This window comes from Vipera berus, assembly GCF_964194415.1.
Source record: "Vipera berus genome assembly, chromosome: 5".
NCBI classification, from domain to species: domain Eukaryota; kingdom Metazoa; phylum Chordata; class Lepidosauria; order Squamata; family Viperidae; genus Vipera; species Vipera berus.
In genome coordinates this window covers 89,897,428-89,913,534 of record NC_138207.1, presented here as the reverse complement: position 1 = coordinate 89,913,534, position 16,107 = coordinate 89,897,428, and the positions used below count along the sequence as shown (strand labels likewise).

Here is a 16,107-nt window from a genome sequence, read left to right as displayed (position 1 = left end):
TAGGCAGGAAATGACCAATCACAAGGACACACATGTAAGTACACATAATATCAGCCAATCACATTTCATTCCTTTCCTGCTCTTTTCCTTATCTCTGGATCTGTGTACATGTTCTTCCTGCCTTCACAAAATGGCGACCCTAACGCAAGCACAGTTTACAGAAGCAAAATGGCAGTAATTAGGCTAACAACAAGAATACCTTTTGTACAATCCCTATACTGACATGCTGTGGCCCGGTACTGGTCCACAGACTGGGGGTTGAGGACCCCTGGCCTACAGTCATATATCCAATTATCATGATCTATTAAACCCACATGGTTGGGTATGCCATGCTTAGCTTTGGTTTCTGCCTCTCCAGAATGCATTACTAATGTGTTTGCTTTTACATTTCTTATCTAAAGTTCTAAACCAGATATTTGAAACACAAGGCCCATATTTGGCCCATGGGGCCACCCCAGAGATGGCGAGGGACCGGCCCCTGCCAGCCCAGCCCCGCCCCAGCTCAAGTCCCGGGCAGCCCCCCAAGCACGCACATAGGAAGTGGTGAGCACACAGGAGGTGTCCAGCAGCAGGGGCTCCGCAGCCTGCTGCAATCACTGGGCTGGTCCTCCAGCAGCAAGCACTGCAGTGGAAGTGGCAGCAGGCAGTGGGGGGGAGGGGAGGCACGTGATGCAGAACACCAGATGTGCCTATTCTGTCCTGTCTGTTTTTGCTTGTGGTTGGAGAGCAGGTAGCCGCTGATCATCTCCTCAGCCCCCTCATGGGTCTTGCCCTTGCCAAGCATGTGGAGCATGTTCCCCTAGCGCACTCGATGCACCATGTCCGCCACAGCCACCAGCAGCTTGCACAGGTCCATTAGGCCGCCACCGCCCAGAGCTGCAGACATGTTCAGCACAAAGGTGGTGCCATGGTCACCCAGGCCCAGCAGAGACAATCCTGGCTGGATCTGGGCATCCATGCTGCCGATGGGGACAGGAGCCCAATGCTGTCCAGCAGCAGCTGCCCTGTCCCCTACCTCACCTCTCCCCATGGCGGCAGCACCCCCACCCTGCCTTGCCTTGTGCGAAGAGCCTCCCTCCCACGCCCTACCTGTCACAGACCCTTGGATCCCCTGCAACCTTGCCTGGCCCCCACAGGGACCCACACACAAGTGACATTGAGGTGGCCATGCCCACCCAGTAAGCCACACCCAGACCCCTCCCCCCACCCAGACAACCACAATGCTGATGCGGCCCTCAATGAAATGAAGTATGGCACCCATTTTAAACCAGACCTCCCCAACCTTTTTGGGTTGGTGGCCGGGAGAGAAAGGGAGTAGCAGAAAATTGTGCATTCATGCACAAATGGGGTTGCTAGCGTCTGCACGGTGGTACTAGAGCAAGTGGGGGGGGGGGTGCGCAACTAGAACCATGTTTCTCAACTCCCAGAATTCTCCAGGTACCATGTTGGCTCACATACTTTGTTATTCAACGATTTGAGTGTGACCTTCATTTCTCACACACTGGATTAGACTATAGTACAAAATATACTCCCAAATAAATAACAGGTGTTAGAGCAATACTGTATAGTTCTGGACAATTATGGCCAGATCTCCAATTAACTGCAGCTGCGACTGCGACCTTTCTCCCAGCCAATTCTTCCCCTTAAGATGTCGACAGGGCACCTTCTCCGGAGAGAAGGGAAGAAGCGGCTTCGGGGCCGGACTCCGAAATGTACCGATGCGTCCGGGCTTTGGCAGCGCGCATCTGATCTGCCTGCCCATTCGCGGCGAGAGATTTGCCCACAGTGCAGCAGGAGTCCCCGTGCGGGCGAAAGTCCCTAACGGGCGCGCCCCGGAAGAGGCGTCCGAGGGACCTGCTCCTCCGCTTGGGCGGCGCAAGTCAGCGGGACGGTCGGGGCCGAGAGCGCAGCCTCCGAGAAGACGAGAGCGAGGGGCGCGGCTGAGCTAGCCCCGCGCGCACAGTAGCCCGTGGGACGCCAAGCGCGCTCGGGAGCCGCCGCCGTCGCCGTCCGCACTCTCCATTTCCGGGAAGGCCGCCATGGCGGCGGCCGCCGCATCTCTGGGAGACAGCCTGGAGGCCCGCCACCCAGCCTCCAAACGTAAGCGCCTCGCCGGACTGCCTCCTTGGCGTGCCCCTTGGGCCAGCGGCCGGAGAGCTGTTCCGCAGCCCGCCCCTGCGGAGGAGCCAGAGCCTCGGCACCCCTCTTCCCACCGAAGCCAGGAATTGGGAGCGTCTTTTCCCCGCAGGAAACGCCGGCTAGGCCCCAGCAAGACCAAACGCCAATTTCTCTCGACTCTTTCCCCACGTTCCTCTTACAAACCGTGCCCGGCCGGCAGCCTGTCTCATCTTCGTATCCCTTAATGTTGATTTTTTTCCCCTCTCCAGTCTATTCCTTTGGCTTCCTTGGCTGTGTTTCTCCCCCTCCCCCCCAGCTAACAACACCCTGATGCATATGGTGCATATTCTAAAGCGCTTACTGCCTGTGTTGTGGCCAGTTCACGGATGGGAACTGCTTCAATCTAGTGGCCACTTTAGGCTGGTTGGGAAAACCCCTCCTGGATATCCTCCATTATCTCCGCCAGGACACTCAGCTGAGGAGCTAGAAAGCTTGGCTCTCTCAAATTAGGCTGCTGTTGGAGCTGGCAGCTTCTATCCATTGGTACAGTCTCCAACGGATAGTTAGAACTGCAGAAAAAAGTCTTGTATATTGTGTAGGTCAGGAAGAGGACGGAGGAAATATCTCCTCACATCCTGGACATAAACTGTTTCAACTCCTCCCTCCCCTTAGGAAGCCGCTATAGGGCATTGCATACCAAAACAGCTAGACACAGGGACAGTTTTATCCCTCCTGCTATCACTGCTGAACTCCTAATCCTCACAGTATTATTTTATCTCCAAGTATATCTACCCATATTGCATGGCTTAGTATTAACGTTTTCATCTTCTCTACTACCATTCTTATTGGTATTATGATTATTATTCTGTTGCTTTGCTATACATTGAGAACTTCTGCACCAAATTCTTTGTGTATGTAATCACACTTCGCCAAATAAAGTATTCTATTCGATGTGATGCGATGCGATGCAACGCAACTCTACTCATTTTCCATTCCATTCCTACAGATTAGCTCTAGTTCCAGGAGAGGAAGAACAGCTAGTGTGACCTAGTAGCTGAATGTGGATTAGGATCAGGGGAACCCCATAGCTTTGCTTATCATGCCCTGCACATCTAAATCAGGTTAGTTGATAGGCAAGCTTGAGACAAGGCTATAGATGCAAAAGTGGGATTGACAGTGGATATATCAAATGTTTTGTGGTGTACTTTTCAGATGGTTCAGGGATAGGTAAGGAGTACTTCATCTAAAATTTATAGCAATTTAGTAAAGCTAGTTGCTCCTGAGCTAGGATTCCAAGGATGTCTTTGGTGTTTTCATTTTAGAGACCATTCTCCAATTGTTAGACAATTAGTGATCCACCTCTGTGTGTGTAGCGTGGCCTTTCATGCCAAAACGCCCTTGGAGGTTGGCATGGGGAATGATACGAGCCAACATCTGATGCATGAGTCATCATTGACCCATCTTGTGCTTGTCCTTGAATTTTTGTTATCCAGATCCTTTTGCTGGTTGGCAGGTTTCACCTTCCAAGACCCTGATTGTTGGGCAGCAGGAGTTTCAGAGCATCCATCTGTGTTAAAAGAACTTTGTCTTCTTCTATTGAGTTAGAAATCTTTTTATGCTTTAGTATTAAAAGTATGCTTTTAGTATGCTTTTTATGCACTAATATAAAGTCATTGAACACCACTAACAATACCAAGACTGATAGATTTTAAGTACTTAACAATATAAGCACTTCACTCAGCCAGCCCTTATATACCAGTGAAACCTTTCTTGTAGTTAACCAAATGACAATAGGCATGGGAAGTCTCCTCTGAGATGATCTTCAGTGAAATAGATGAAACTTCAAACTCAATCATCCAGGTCATGGTTATCCCAAAGATACTTTTTCAGGAGGCAATTGGACTTTCTTGTTTTTTCTTTGAAAATGTTTATTTATGAAATTTGTCAAATTTCAATTGGATTTTGGATGTATTCTGTAAGTTACCCATGAGGTACCTTGGTTTAAAAACTGTTGCCCTACATTGAACTGTTTCACCAGTTAAAGGTAACACACATTGACAGGAGTTTTAGTATAGGTGGTCCTTGATTTTCAGTTAGCAACCATTCAGTGTTACAAGACACCCCCCCCCCAAAAAAAAAGGTATTTATGACTCCCATGGTCACATAAATACATTTATGGCTATTTGCAGCATCCCATGGTCACGTGACCAGCAGCATTTAATTCCACTTTTGTGCAAAAACACCCCATAGGGAACAATTGGTTCACTTAACAACCACAAGCTTCACTTTATGATTGCTGAAAAAAAGGTTATAAATTGGATCAGCCATGAGAGACTTGCTTTATGAGTCTTGTAATGGGCAGGCTCCATTATGATACTACCAGTAATTTGAGTAAATAAGGAAGATGTTAATTTGCTGAATCAGGATAGCTGAAAGGATGACAATTCTCCCCAATGAAGATATTGAGTGCAAGCATGCCTTACCCTCTATAGCAGATCCAGAAGATTCCATAATGGCCCAAACACTACCCATCAGAAAATGTCCCAAACTGGAGGGAATTATTAGAAGAGAATTCTAGATGATAAGCTAAGTTTTATAGCTCTAAGTAGAGACTGGATCAGCATCTCTCTTGCACTGAGCAATAACTTCACCATATTCTTTTATTAGATTTTTATCCTACCTTTATTATTTTTATAAATAACTCAAGGCAGCGAACATTCTACTTCCTGCTTCATCCTCCTATTTTCCCCATAATGTATTGATTTCTATTTGTTTTTTAATATTTCTGAATTTAATTGAAATAATAAAGCAATTATGAAAAATGTTTTAATAGGACCTTAGGAGCTGAAAAAAAACCTATTTTGTTCTGAAAGGTTCTGCTTGATACAGTTTTGTAGCTGTTTTTGTTGGCTTGTTCTGGTAGTCTTCATTTGTGTTAAAAACACCTTATAAATAAAAACAGGATGCTTTCTTCCAGACCTTCCTTGGTGTCTTACTCTTTTTTGTACTCAGTGAAATTTAGGCCACATTTTCTAATTTTAGATCTACAATTTATTTTGTCTGTTGCTGCATTCTTACTCTCATGCTCTAATTTTTGCTAGTAAAATGTTTTGTAGTGTTTTGATGTATTATTTTAAGCTTAAGAACATTTTTGTTAGGGAGCAAATATGGTGAATGAAATAGCATCTGTCTTTCAAGTATTGGTAGTAATAAGATAAAGGCATTACATATACAATTAAATTCTAATTCTCAGCACTTCCTGATGCTAAAAACATTAAGGTTGTTGTATTGCTAAAATATAAAACATTCTTTTATACTTCTGAATAGAGGAACCTGTTGTGGAAACTGCAGAAGAAGCCACAGAGCCAGCAGAAGCTGATATTAATGAACTTTGTAAGGAAATGTTCACTAAAATGGCTATCTACTTAACAGGTGAACTGACTGGTGAGTTAATATTAAATTTACATTTAATATACAATATGATTCTTTGTAAGTTTTCCTGAAATCCTTAATAGGTGTCTAAAAGTACTGAATTAACTTTTTTTTAAAAAGGAAATTTCAAATGGAATCAGAACATGACTGATCAATTATGTGGTGAACCCCACTGCATCCCAAAAAAGAGTGATGTCTGCTAATAGTTTAGCCCCATTCACTTTTGACATGCTTCTGACTGTGGCCTAGTCTAGACAGGAAACTGCATTTGTCCCTTAACTTACTCCTTTCCTCTCTTAAGAAAAACTTTCTTCTGAGTGTTTCTGATGAAAGCAAAAGCTGGAAACAACATAGATGATTTTAGGATTTATATTCTATAATCAGGCTGAGAGAGGTATTGACATCTTATGAACATCATTGAAACTAAAACTGTGGTTACATTTTATAGAAGGAAAGTTTCATTTGCTTGGTTTAGTTTTTGATTCAGTCTGATATGTGAAATCAGCCACCGTGATTTGGGTTTAGTATTTTGTGAAGCCAGCTATTTGTTGCTTATTCAATAAATAAAGCCACCTAAAGTAGCCCCTTCATGAGATAAGACGGCAAATGAATTTAACAAATAAATTAAGAAATAAATCATAGTTAAAGCAAGCTCTGGCATAATGTAGTGTGTGAACCCAGCTCCTCCTCTTGTATTTTTTTAGCAACTAGTGAAGATTACAAACTCCTGGAAAACATGAACAAAATAACTAGTTTGAAGTATCTGGAAATGAAAGACATTGCTATAAACATAAGTCGGAATTTGAAAGACTTAAATCAGAAATGTAAGTAGAAACAAACTATGTTCAAACATAGGATGCTATCATGCTTACTTGCATTTTGAAGGTATATACTTCCAAAAAGAATTGAATATGAAAAATGGGCAAGAAATGAAAAGTAGATCTTTAGCCAGCTTTTCCTACATGGATGTGTTAATCTACAATCAGGCAATTGATCGGTTTCTAAATACAACATGCCCAAAGAATGACTGGAGAAAGATCCAGCAAATCCAATAGCATAAGAGGCAACATATATTTTAAAATAAAACAATGGAGAACACTGATCTGTTTCTTAAGATCCAATATTCATAGTGGTGTGTATTACCCATAGGAAAAGAGGCATATCTTAGCATACATGCAGCTTTTTAAATCTCCATTGCCCAAGATAAGATGGCACACCACAATGAGATCCAGCAAACCATTGTCCATTAAGACTAGGCAATATGAACCAGTGGTTTAATCCAGTAGAAGGCAGCTTCCTGTCAAGTAGCAGGTTTTTTTTTAATCCTCAGTAAGATCTCACTTTTTTCTCTCCTTTCCCTTTTTCCATTTTCCTCAAGATGCTGCACTTCAGCCATACCTGGAACAAATCAATCAAATTGAAGAGCAAGTTGCAGCTTTGGAACAGGCTGCTTACAAGCTGGATGCATATTCTAAGAAACTCGGTAGCTATTCCAAGAAACTCTAGTTATTACTAGAACAGTAGTGTTAAAAGTTTTGATTTTATCCATTTCCCTAAGCAAGGCCTGGAAATGTAATCTTTATAAATATATGACTAAAATGCTCATTCCTGCAACCAAAACAGTGTATTTATAGGGCAAAACCTTTTGAACTTCCAATAACTTAAAGAATGTACCCAAAATCCAGGGCCCAAGATGCTCATGGAAGTAAAATTTTATGACATAAAATTATCATAAAGCATTTATGGCAATACAAAGTGTCAGACATAATTTTCTGTGATAATGTTTAACTGTGTTACACAGTTCAACATGGGCTATTTTCAAGGCAGATATATATCTGAATTTGTAAGACCTTTTCAAGTACATTAGAAGCTGTACTGTTATTGAAGCATTGAGGAATCTGGTAAGGAAATATCTGATATTTCTAGTATATCTATCGAGTACATAAGTTTTATCTTATGATGCCTACATCCTCACTTCTCATACTGCAGAGAATGAGAATTGGCGATGCCCAAGCTAAGAAAAAACAGTAGGCATCTGATTCAGCATTCCATAAACTTATCTGTGGAGAATAACTGAATTGTAGTCTATTTTTTCTTCTTTAGGGATTACTGCAGAGCTCAAGACTGTTCTCTGGAAATTAGTTCTTACCTATTAATTTATGGCCAAAAGCATTGTGTACTTCACTGAACTATGGTTTATTGATCTATGATATTTTTTGGTTCAATTCATACAAATTGCTGAGACTTACAATGGGATTTGATACAAAGCTGCAGACCTAATCTTTTTTTGACTTGAATGATGACCATTCCATCTGATCACCTGTATCCATTACTGATCTGGAGTTAGGGTAGCAAAGGATATCAGAGTCAGGTATGACTTAGGGAGTAAACAACAAGAAGAAAAAGGATGCTTTTTATTCTTATTAGTCTCCCCTGAAATAAATTCAAAGCAAAAATCAATATATATATATGGAACTTTGGTCATTCGGATTCAATTCTACGCGGGGAAAAACCCGAATGACCAAAGTTCCACATACAAACACCCGCGAAAACCTCAGAAAACACACACACACACACACACACACACACACACACACACACATATATATATATATATATATATATATATATATATATATATATATATATATATATATATATATATATCAATAGCTGAAAAACATAGTTTTGTATCGAGTATCTGGCACAACAGACTAAAAGCCCCAAGTTGCATTTTCATAACTATTATTAGGATAATACATTAAATTGTGATACTGTTTGATCTCATACCAAATGCTTTTTTTCTTTAAAAGAAGGGTATAAATGAAAAGTTTAGGCAAAGGCCAACTAAAGTAAAATCTGGACAATTGCTGACATCTGATTATATAGATAAGATTTTTAGCATGATCTGATTCAATCAATACACAATTTCTTTGCTTTTCTCCTATATACTATTTTCATACATAGATTTTCTAGTATTTCAAGTTCCTTATTAATCAGTTCAGACCTTAAATATTTGTATGTTTGTATTGTCATCTCTCCCAGTTTCTCTTCCCTTCTTAATTATTAGTTATAAAATGATAGGGCATCGCTGTGGTTCCACTCTTAACCAGGGGCATCCAGATAATTGCAGCTGCTGGTTTACTTTTTTTTTTACACCCCACCTTCCATGGACACTTGTGTTTTAACATAACTCTAAAAAGTGTCAATAGCAGAAAGGAAGTTTTCAGCATATTCCAAAACTCAGAAGTTAAGTTTCAGGAGCTTTAAACAGACAATAAATAGCACATTAAGCACATGGCAGCTGATTCTCTCACTATCAAGAAATTTAATTTTACAGCAAAAATAGGAAAATTTTAGATAACCAAGGAAATTTTGGATGTATTCCTTCAAAAGGAGCCTTGGTAGAGCAGTGGGCTGATGCCTCCTTAAGTAACACCAGCTGCCTGCAATTATTGCAGGTTCGCATCCCACCAGGCTCAAGGTTGACTCAGCCTTCCATCCTTCCGAGGTAGGTAAAATGAGGACCCAGATTGTTGGGGGCAATAAGCTGACTTTGTAATAATGCCGCTTGGGGGGGGGGTGAAAGCCCTAATAAGCAGGCATATACATAGAATGAAGGCTACTGTTAAGCTTGTAAGCCGCCCTGAGTCTTCGGAGAAGGGCGGGATATAAATGGGATTAAAAAAAAAAGCAGTATTGGTAGTCCTTGACTTATGACCATAACTGAGCCCAGAATTAGAATCCTAAGTGATGCAGATCACGTGATCATGCCTGATTTTACAACCTTTTTGTAAATTCCATGGTTACTAAGCAAATCCATTGTTTGTAATGGGTGGTTTTTGCCGGAAACTGATATTTCTGGCAAAAAAAGCCCTAAATCACAAGCCATGTGACTGCAGGATATAGCCATAAATGCAGGCCAGGTGCCAAGCACCTAAAATGCAATCATGATGGTGGTGGTGGGGAGACATTAGAACTTTGAATCTGGGTCAAAAGTGGCCCTGGGAAGGTCTGTCATAACTATGAATAGTCACTAAGCAACCTGTCATAAGTCAAGGACTCCTTGTGCTTCTAAATCTTTTAAGAAATGAAGTCAATTTGTAATCTGACATAAATTGCTTTGCATGTATACTGAGAGCTTCTGCACCGAAGACAAATCCTTCTGTGTAAATCATACTTGGCCAAATAAAGTATATTCTATTCCATTCCATTCTATTCTGTTGATTAAATGAAGAAATTACAGTGAATGCACTTGGTATCAAGGTTTTGTTGCCCTTTCTTCGTAAACATCACTGACTGTGCTACTAGATTTACAACTAAAATGCAACTGAAATGTTTATACTAAGATTGTTTTTGTCCTTTACAGAAGCAAAGTACAAAAAATTGGAAAAGCGATGAAAGAATCCCAAGATTTCTGCTATTGAACTTCTGAAACAAAATTTATGCCTCAACAATGCATTTGGACTAGAATAACCTAAGAACTTTCAAAAGTAGCAGAGGCTACACAAGTCTAAGAATAATTACCTTTGTTATTGTAGAATCTATTCCCTTTTTACTATTTTGATATTTATTTTACTGAACATAGAAGTCTCTCTTAACTGCAATTCTTTATGTAACACTTTTCTCTCTGCTTAGGTATCAAGCAAGAAATTGGTCACTTCTGCACTCTATAAATCCTTTCACTTCTAAATCAAGATTTGTTGCCACTAAAATACCATTACTTTGCTAAAAATATATTCCCTGACCTTGTTTTATACTTTTAGTTTTGATTAATAAATCGAATCAGGAAAGATGTCTGACTTCATTCATTCAGTTTGAATCACATGAGGCTTAACTATTAGCCCAAATTTAAGTGAATGTATACAAGAACTCTGATATGCTATCAGCACTTACCTGCATGGGTTGAAGAAAAGTGAAAATTCCATAATTATAAAGTTTATTGATTTCAGTAGGACTGATGAATTGCTAGAATGTCAGCTGCAATTAAAAATAACAGAAATATAAAGATACAAAATAAAAGTGGTTGAAAATGAGAATGAAAACAAGCACTGTCTTAATGTTGGTGAGTCATATCCCACTATTACAATTTTAGCTACTTTGGCAGCTAAAACTTTCAAAGTGAATGTTGCTGGTTGAGGCTGGGAGTTTGTGTGTCTTCCTATGAACATGCAAGAAATGGTAAATGCTTGTATGGTTTAATAGCTAATATCCTAATCATAATGTTGATATCACAATTTCAATATTTTCTGTAATAATGTTTTTCCTGTGAAGTAATCAGCCACGTTCACTCTAGTTGCAAAGAAATCAAGAATCTTCACAACAGTTATAATGCATGGGAAGGCACTACAGTAATTTGTAAACAGCCACATGCCAAATATATTCAGCACCAGGGCCTGCTCTAAGAGGAAGGAGCCATTTCAGGAGGGAAGAGAATAGAAAAATGGCAACCAGGCTTATTACCATACCTGCACAAACCAGAACCAGTAGGTGTATTTCTTATTTGCAGGATGCTGCCAAAGTTTCCTGGCATTAAAATTCTTAAGGTAGATATGGATGTCATAATTACAGGTAGTGGTCACAATACATGCCTCCCCACGTACAAAGCTGGTAGTAAGGCGGAAAGAAGGCAAGTTTCCCCCCTGGTTTAAATGGGGCTGGGGAGGGCACTGGGTTCAGAGGCTAATCTGAAGCGCAAAGAAAGGGCCTGGAGAACGCCTCGTTGATTTGCAGATGACCCCAGGAGCGCATGAACCATGCCTCCGGGCAGAAGGCCGCTGTTCTCCGAAGACCAGGAGTGGAGTACTTAAGTCAGGGGTCTTCAAACTTGGCCGTTTTATGACTTGTGGACTTCAACTCCCAGAATTCCTCAGCCAGACACGCTGGCTGAGGAACTCTGGGAGTTGAAGTCCACAAGTCATAAAAGGGCCAAGTTTGAAGACCCGTGATAAGGCCTGGAGAATTCCTTTCTTCCAGCAACAACCGGATTGCCTGCTGAGCTCCTCTGCGGAGCCCTTCTTGGTCTTCCGCTCTCTCCAGCACTGAAGGAGGCGGCGACAGACCTTTCCAACTCGCCCTCTCGCAGTCCGGATCCTATTTCTGGACCCCTGCCGGGGGGAGGGGCAACAGCGGCTTTCGCGCGAGGCAAGGACGACTTCTCGCAAGAGCGAAAAGCGCGCGAGTTTCCTTTGGGCGGAACTGGGCGGTCGCTGCTCGTGCGCCGCCGGATCCGAGTGCGAGTGGCGGAGAGTGGAAGGGCGCGCGGGGAGCCATGCAGTTCGAGAGCACCAGCATCAGCAGCGACCCAAGTGCAGGTAACGCGGAGCTGCTTCGTCCCTCTCGCTGCGCGCGTTGCGCCGGGACAGAGGAGCGCTAGGGCTGGCAGGCGGGCGAAGAGAGCGAGGAAGGGAGCCAAGCCTCGCCGGTCCCCCCACCATTGTTTTCCTTGCAGAGTCTCTGATGGGCGAGCGGCACAAGCTGGGCGAAACCGGAGCAGAGGATGCAACGCCGGTGATCACCACGGCTATGGAGCAGGAGGAGGAGCGCTTGGAGGCGGAGGGCAGAGAGAAGGAGCGGCAGAGGATGGAGAAGGTGCGCGCCCTGTGCAGGAGGCCCGCCGTCTTCACACACACACACACACACACACACACACACACACACACAAACCCGGGCGGCCGGTGCTCAAGTAGGAAGGCGGGGTCGGCCGGGTGCCGCGGCTGAGCTACGCGGGGGTGGGGTCCGCAACAGGTGGCGGCCCGCGCTGAGTTTGGAAGGAGCCTCAGGCTCTAGAATCAGGGAGCAAGCCTAGTTCGTGAAGTGTCTCCATATTCCCCTTACATTGTTTTTCCTCAAGGATAGACAAATATGGTTCCTTCTTACACTCGGGACAGGCTCCAGTACTCAAGGTGGGATCTGGGCATTCTGTAAAAGCTCATTATTTTTAGATTTTTTTCATTAAAATTTTATCCAGACTTTATTTTTGGTCCAGTTTTTTTCCCTACACAATACAGGGATCCGTTTTTTAAAAAAATGTTTATTTGTAACATTTTGTAAAATGTATGCAAATAAAATTAATTAAAGCTCCTTTAGCTCCACTCACTGCTTACAAGCCTAGGTTTTCTCTACCTTGATGACACCGGACACCTAATTTTAGAAATGTAGGAAAATTATTATTTTTATTTATTTATTCAGTCAATGACCAGCAACATAAAATAATAAGAGAACTAAAAGACAACAATTACAGTCATGATCGACAGAAAAAATTATATATTGGCAACTAGAAAATAAATATGGTATACTCTGAACACCCTTATTACAATAATATAACATGTTTATCTGACGCTAATGTATCTAATATAAAAGTATGCACTAAAATATATGTAGGAAATTCAGAGCAGAACAGCACTGGAAATATAATGTAAAAATTTTCTATCATAACCTGGAGATATTTAAAGTTCAGGTTCTCTTGGTTGAGTAAAAAGCTGTATTTTCCATTGGATCCTTGAAGAAAATTGTAGGGTTGAACTATTTAAATTTCATTTTGTTTTATCTGGTGAAAGATAATACCAACTTTTATATTCCAATAGTATGGTCAGTTAATGTTGATATTTATAATTGATTACTTTCTTTCTTACAGGCTTACATGAATCGGGACAGAGACTCAAATGAAATGCGCTACAAGAGACTTCAACACTTGCTTGAAAAAAGCAACATCTACTCAAAGTTCTTGCTGACTAAAATGGAACAGCAGCAAATGGAGGTTAGCAGCCTTTAAAATTAAACACTAGATGTACCTATCTAATAATGCATTTTAGATAAAGCTTTCATGTCATCATAATTGAGATTAAAAACATCTAAGTTCTGATCACTTTTATTTGATTTCATGGCATAGTTTCAGCCTAATATAAATGAATCCACTTGTATTGGTGTGTGTGTTTATGTATATACACAACATCTGCATATGCATACATACATGACAAAGCCAGTACGGGATAAAGGGAGATCTGAGTTTCAGTTCTGCCTTATACATAGAAGCCAACCAGATAACCTTTGGCCAGTCATTCTCTTTCAGCTCTAGGAAGAAGGCATTGGCAAACCACTTCCAAACAGTTGCCTAGAAGACTTGTCCATGTAGTTACCAGGACTCAAGTCAGACACGTGTGTGTGTGTGTGTATACATACACATACATACATATACACCCAAAGTCACTACTTTTGTGACTACTAGCAAAGTTAATTATTTGATTTGCTTACTTCAGTCAAAAACATTGCTATGGAGTACAACATTTTAGCATACCAATAGGCATTTTGTACTGAAAACAGTGAATTAGAATCAGTTTAAAAAAGGAACTGCAACATAATTCGGATTATTTTAAGGAAAGGAAAGGAAAATAAAAGCATTTTCCTAATGGAAAGACTGAACATTTTATAAATTTACTAGCCAACCCTGTGACACATTGAGCCTTCCATTGAGAGAAGGGTAGTACATCCTGATGTAACCAGAATGAACATAAATTTTTAGATTGACCATATTTTTTACTACAATACTGAAGGCTCCAATGATCATCTAAGAAGGGTATATAATATCATAAGTAGAAAAACAATTGTAGTTGCAAATAAACTTCAATACTAGGGTAATATTTACTTGCCTAAACAGAAAGATCTTGTGGAAAAAAGTAGTAGTGGGAGCCTGAGCAACTTCTGACTTTCTACCACTTCTCCATTAACTTTGCTTGTGGAAAACTGGTAGAAAGTCAGAAATCAAAATCATGTGACTGTGAGGACTCTGATGGCCATAACTTTGCAAATAAAACTGGTCTGAGTATTATGGAAATTTTAATTCCACAGGAGTTGTGAGTCCCCAGTTTTTATACATTCTTTAAGAGAGGATTTGAAATGCATTGTTTGAGCTGATTTGAGGGTACAAGTGACAAACAGAAGAAGATAATGAGACTTAAAATATATAGTTATTGATGGAAACCCTGTTAATGTTAATTTTTGATTGCTTATTTTAAAAAATGTAAAATTGTTACATATTGCATTCTTTGGTAGTAATGTTCAATGTGTTATTTCTGCTTGTTAAGTGCTTTTGAAGAATTCAAGAAGCTTTTCACAGGCTTGCTGTTGACGCATTTCAAATTAGGGCCAATAAATATAGTTTAATCCAACATTAACAAAAAACTTTGAACCGATTTAGGCAATCAAATCAGCACTTGTTTGAGGCACAAATCCAAATTAAAGAATTTTAAGTGAATGTGCAGTAGGAGGGGCAAGGTAGAAATGGCATTAGTGGTGGTGCAAGCATAGCTATGAGAGGTTGAGAAAATCAAGGTTAGTTTTCAAGAAATGCAATTGTTCTACTCTATCAGAATCCAAACAGCCTCTCGCTGGAGATCACAGCCTTGTGAACCTATTATGTATTACCCATCCTTAGATGAATTATATGAGGAAGGCTACATAAACTCTTGCATGTAGCCTTAGCAAGCTGATACTGAGCTGCTAAGACTTTTGAGCTAGAGTCAGAAAGAAACCTAGATCAGGGGTGTCAAAGTCCCGGCCCGCGGGCCAGACACGTCATCTGAAAGCCACGCCCACCCCATTGCTGGCAGTGGCAAAAAAGCTCCGATACATTGCACAACATCACGTGACATCGTGAGTTTGACATGTCTGACCTAGATGTAGCACCATATCTAATCTATAAACAGCTGCTTATGCAGGAGCTCCATTTTTCAGGCTTTCAGATCTTATCCTAACTCATGTTATGGCATTGTGAGTTTATGTATGATTCCTTGGAATTCCAGTGTTCTGATTAAAGTTTCTATTTATTGGTCTGGCTTTATTTTTTCCTCATTTTACAAAAGTTTAGCTGCTTAACCAGTAGTTAAGCACTATGGTTCATGGCCTTGTTATCTTGCCTTCCAGTGTAAGCAGAACCAAGCTTCATCCTAACTGTACTATTGCATTGTTCTGCTATGATATCCTTGATTCTCACTTTTTTGTTCCTGTCTTTTCTCTCCTGGATTGATAAGGGACTTGGTGCTACTGGAATATTTTTCCTCCTGAAATATCAGTTCCGGTCTATTGTTCTGTTTACTCTACTGTTCCAGCAGAAAGCCTGTCATTACTATTTAAGTAATACATTATTCCTGAGCCCAGTCATTGTGCTTTGTTATATTAACCTTTTGCCTTTGAATTACTTAGAAGTGCTTGCCCTCTAAAGAGATCTACTGCCTATAGAGGTTTCCAAGACATTTCACTTTATAGAGCTGTAGGTTAATCGGAGCTTAAGTTTACAATAACTTTTAGTGATTTCAAGAAAAGCTTTGAACTCCACCAGCTGTTGTGATATTCATGTGTGCACAGATAATGGCCCTTGTGTGTCACAGTTCCAACATCTGGTAACAGCAAAGAGACAGACAGACACGGTTCCACTGGATACATTTATGTAGTTCCAGATAGTGAAGCAGGATAGAAATAGCACTTATATACTGCTTCATAGTGCTTTACATCCCTCTCTTAAGTGGTTTACAAAATCAGCATATTGCCCCCAATGATCTG

At 41.0% G+C, this 16,107-nt stretch overlaps 2 protein-coding genes across 11 annotated transcripts in view; both read left to right on the top strand.

The window, feature by feature from the left end:
* The first annotated feature begins 1,501 nt into the window (after positions 1-1,501).
* Positions 1,502-10,581, top strand: BLOC1S2 (biogenesis of lysosomal organelles complex 1 subunit 2). 3 transcript variants are annotated; one of them, XM_081329700.1, is made up of 6 exons: positions 1,502-2,100; positions 3,125-3,239; positions 5,446-5,562; positions 6,255-6,374; positions 6,929-7,033; positions 9,920-10,580. In XM_081329700.1, the coding sequence occupies exons 2-6, from the start codon at positions 3,218-3,220 to the stop codon at positions 9,949-9,951; spliced, it is 396 nt and encodes a 131-aa protein (XP_081185826.1). In that variant the 5' UTR covers positions 1,502-2,100; positions 3,125-3,217; the 3' UTR covers positions 9,952-10,580. The 3 variants fall into 3 exon arrangements, with proteins under 3 accessions (XP_081185826.1, XP_081185825.1, XP_081185827.1); XM_081329699.1 differs by lacking the exon at positions 3,125-3,239; XM_081329701.1 differs by lacking the exon at positions 1,502-2,100 and having other exon boundaries at positions 3,221-3,239; positions 5,448-5,562; positions 9,920-10,581.
* A 1,014-nt stretch (positions 10,582-11,595) lies between these two features.
* The window catches only part of HELLS (helicase, lymphoid specific), a 46,276-nt gene continuing 41,764 nt past the window's right edge, over positions 11,596-16,107 (top strand). For all 8 annotated transcript variants that reach the window (XR_014026699.1, XR_014026700.1, XR_014026701.1 and 5 more), the window contains exons 1-3: positions 11,596-11,864; positions 12,002-12,141; positions 13,187-13,309. Coding sequence is in view for 4 of the 8 variants with exons in the window: in XM_081329687.1 (XP_081185813.1) it covers positions 11,822-11,864; positions 12,002-12,141; positions 13,187-13,309 (306 nt within the window). In the remaining 4 variants the exon portion in view is untranslated. The remainder of the gene's footprint in view (positions 11,865-12,001; positions 12,142-13,186; positions 13,310-16,107) is intronic.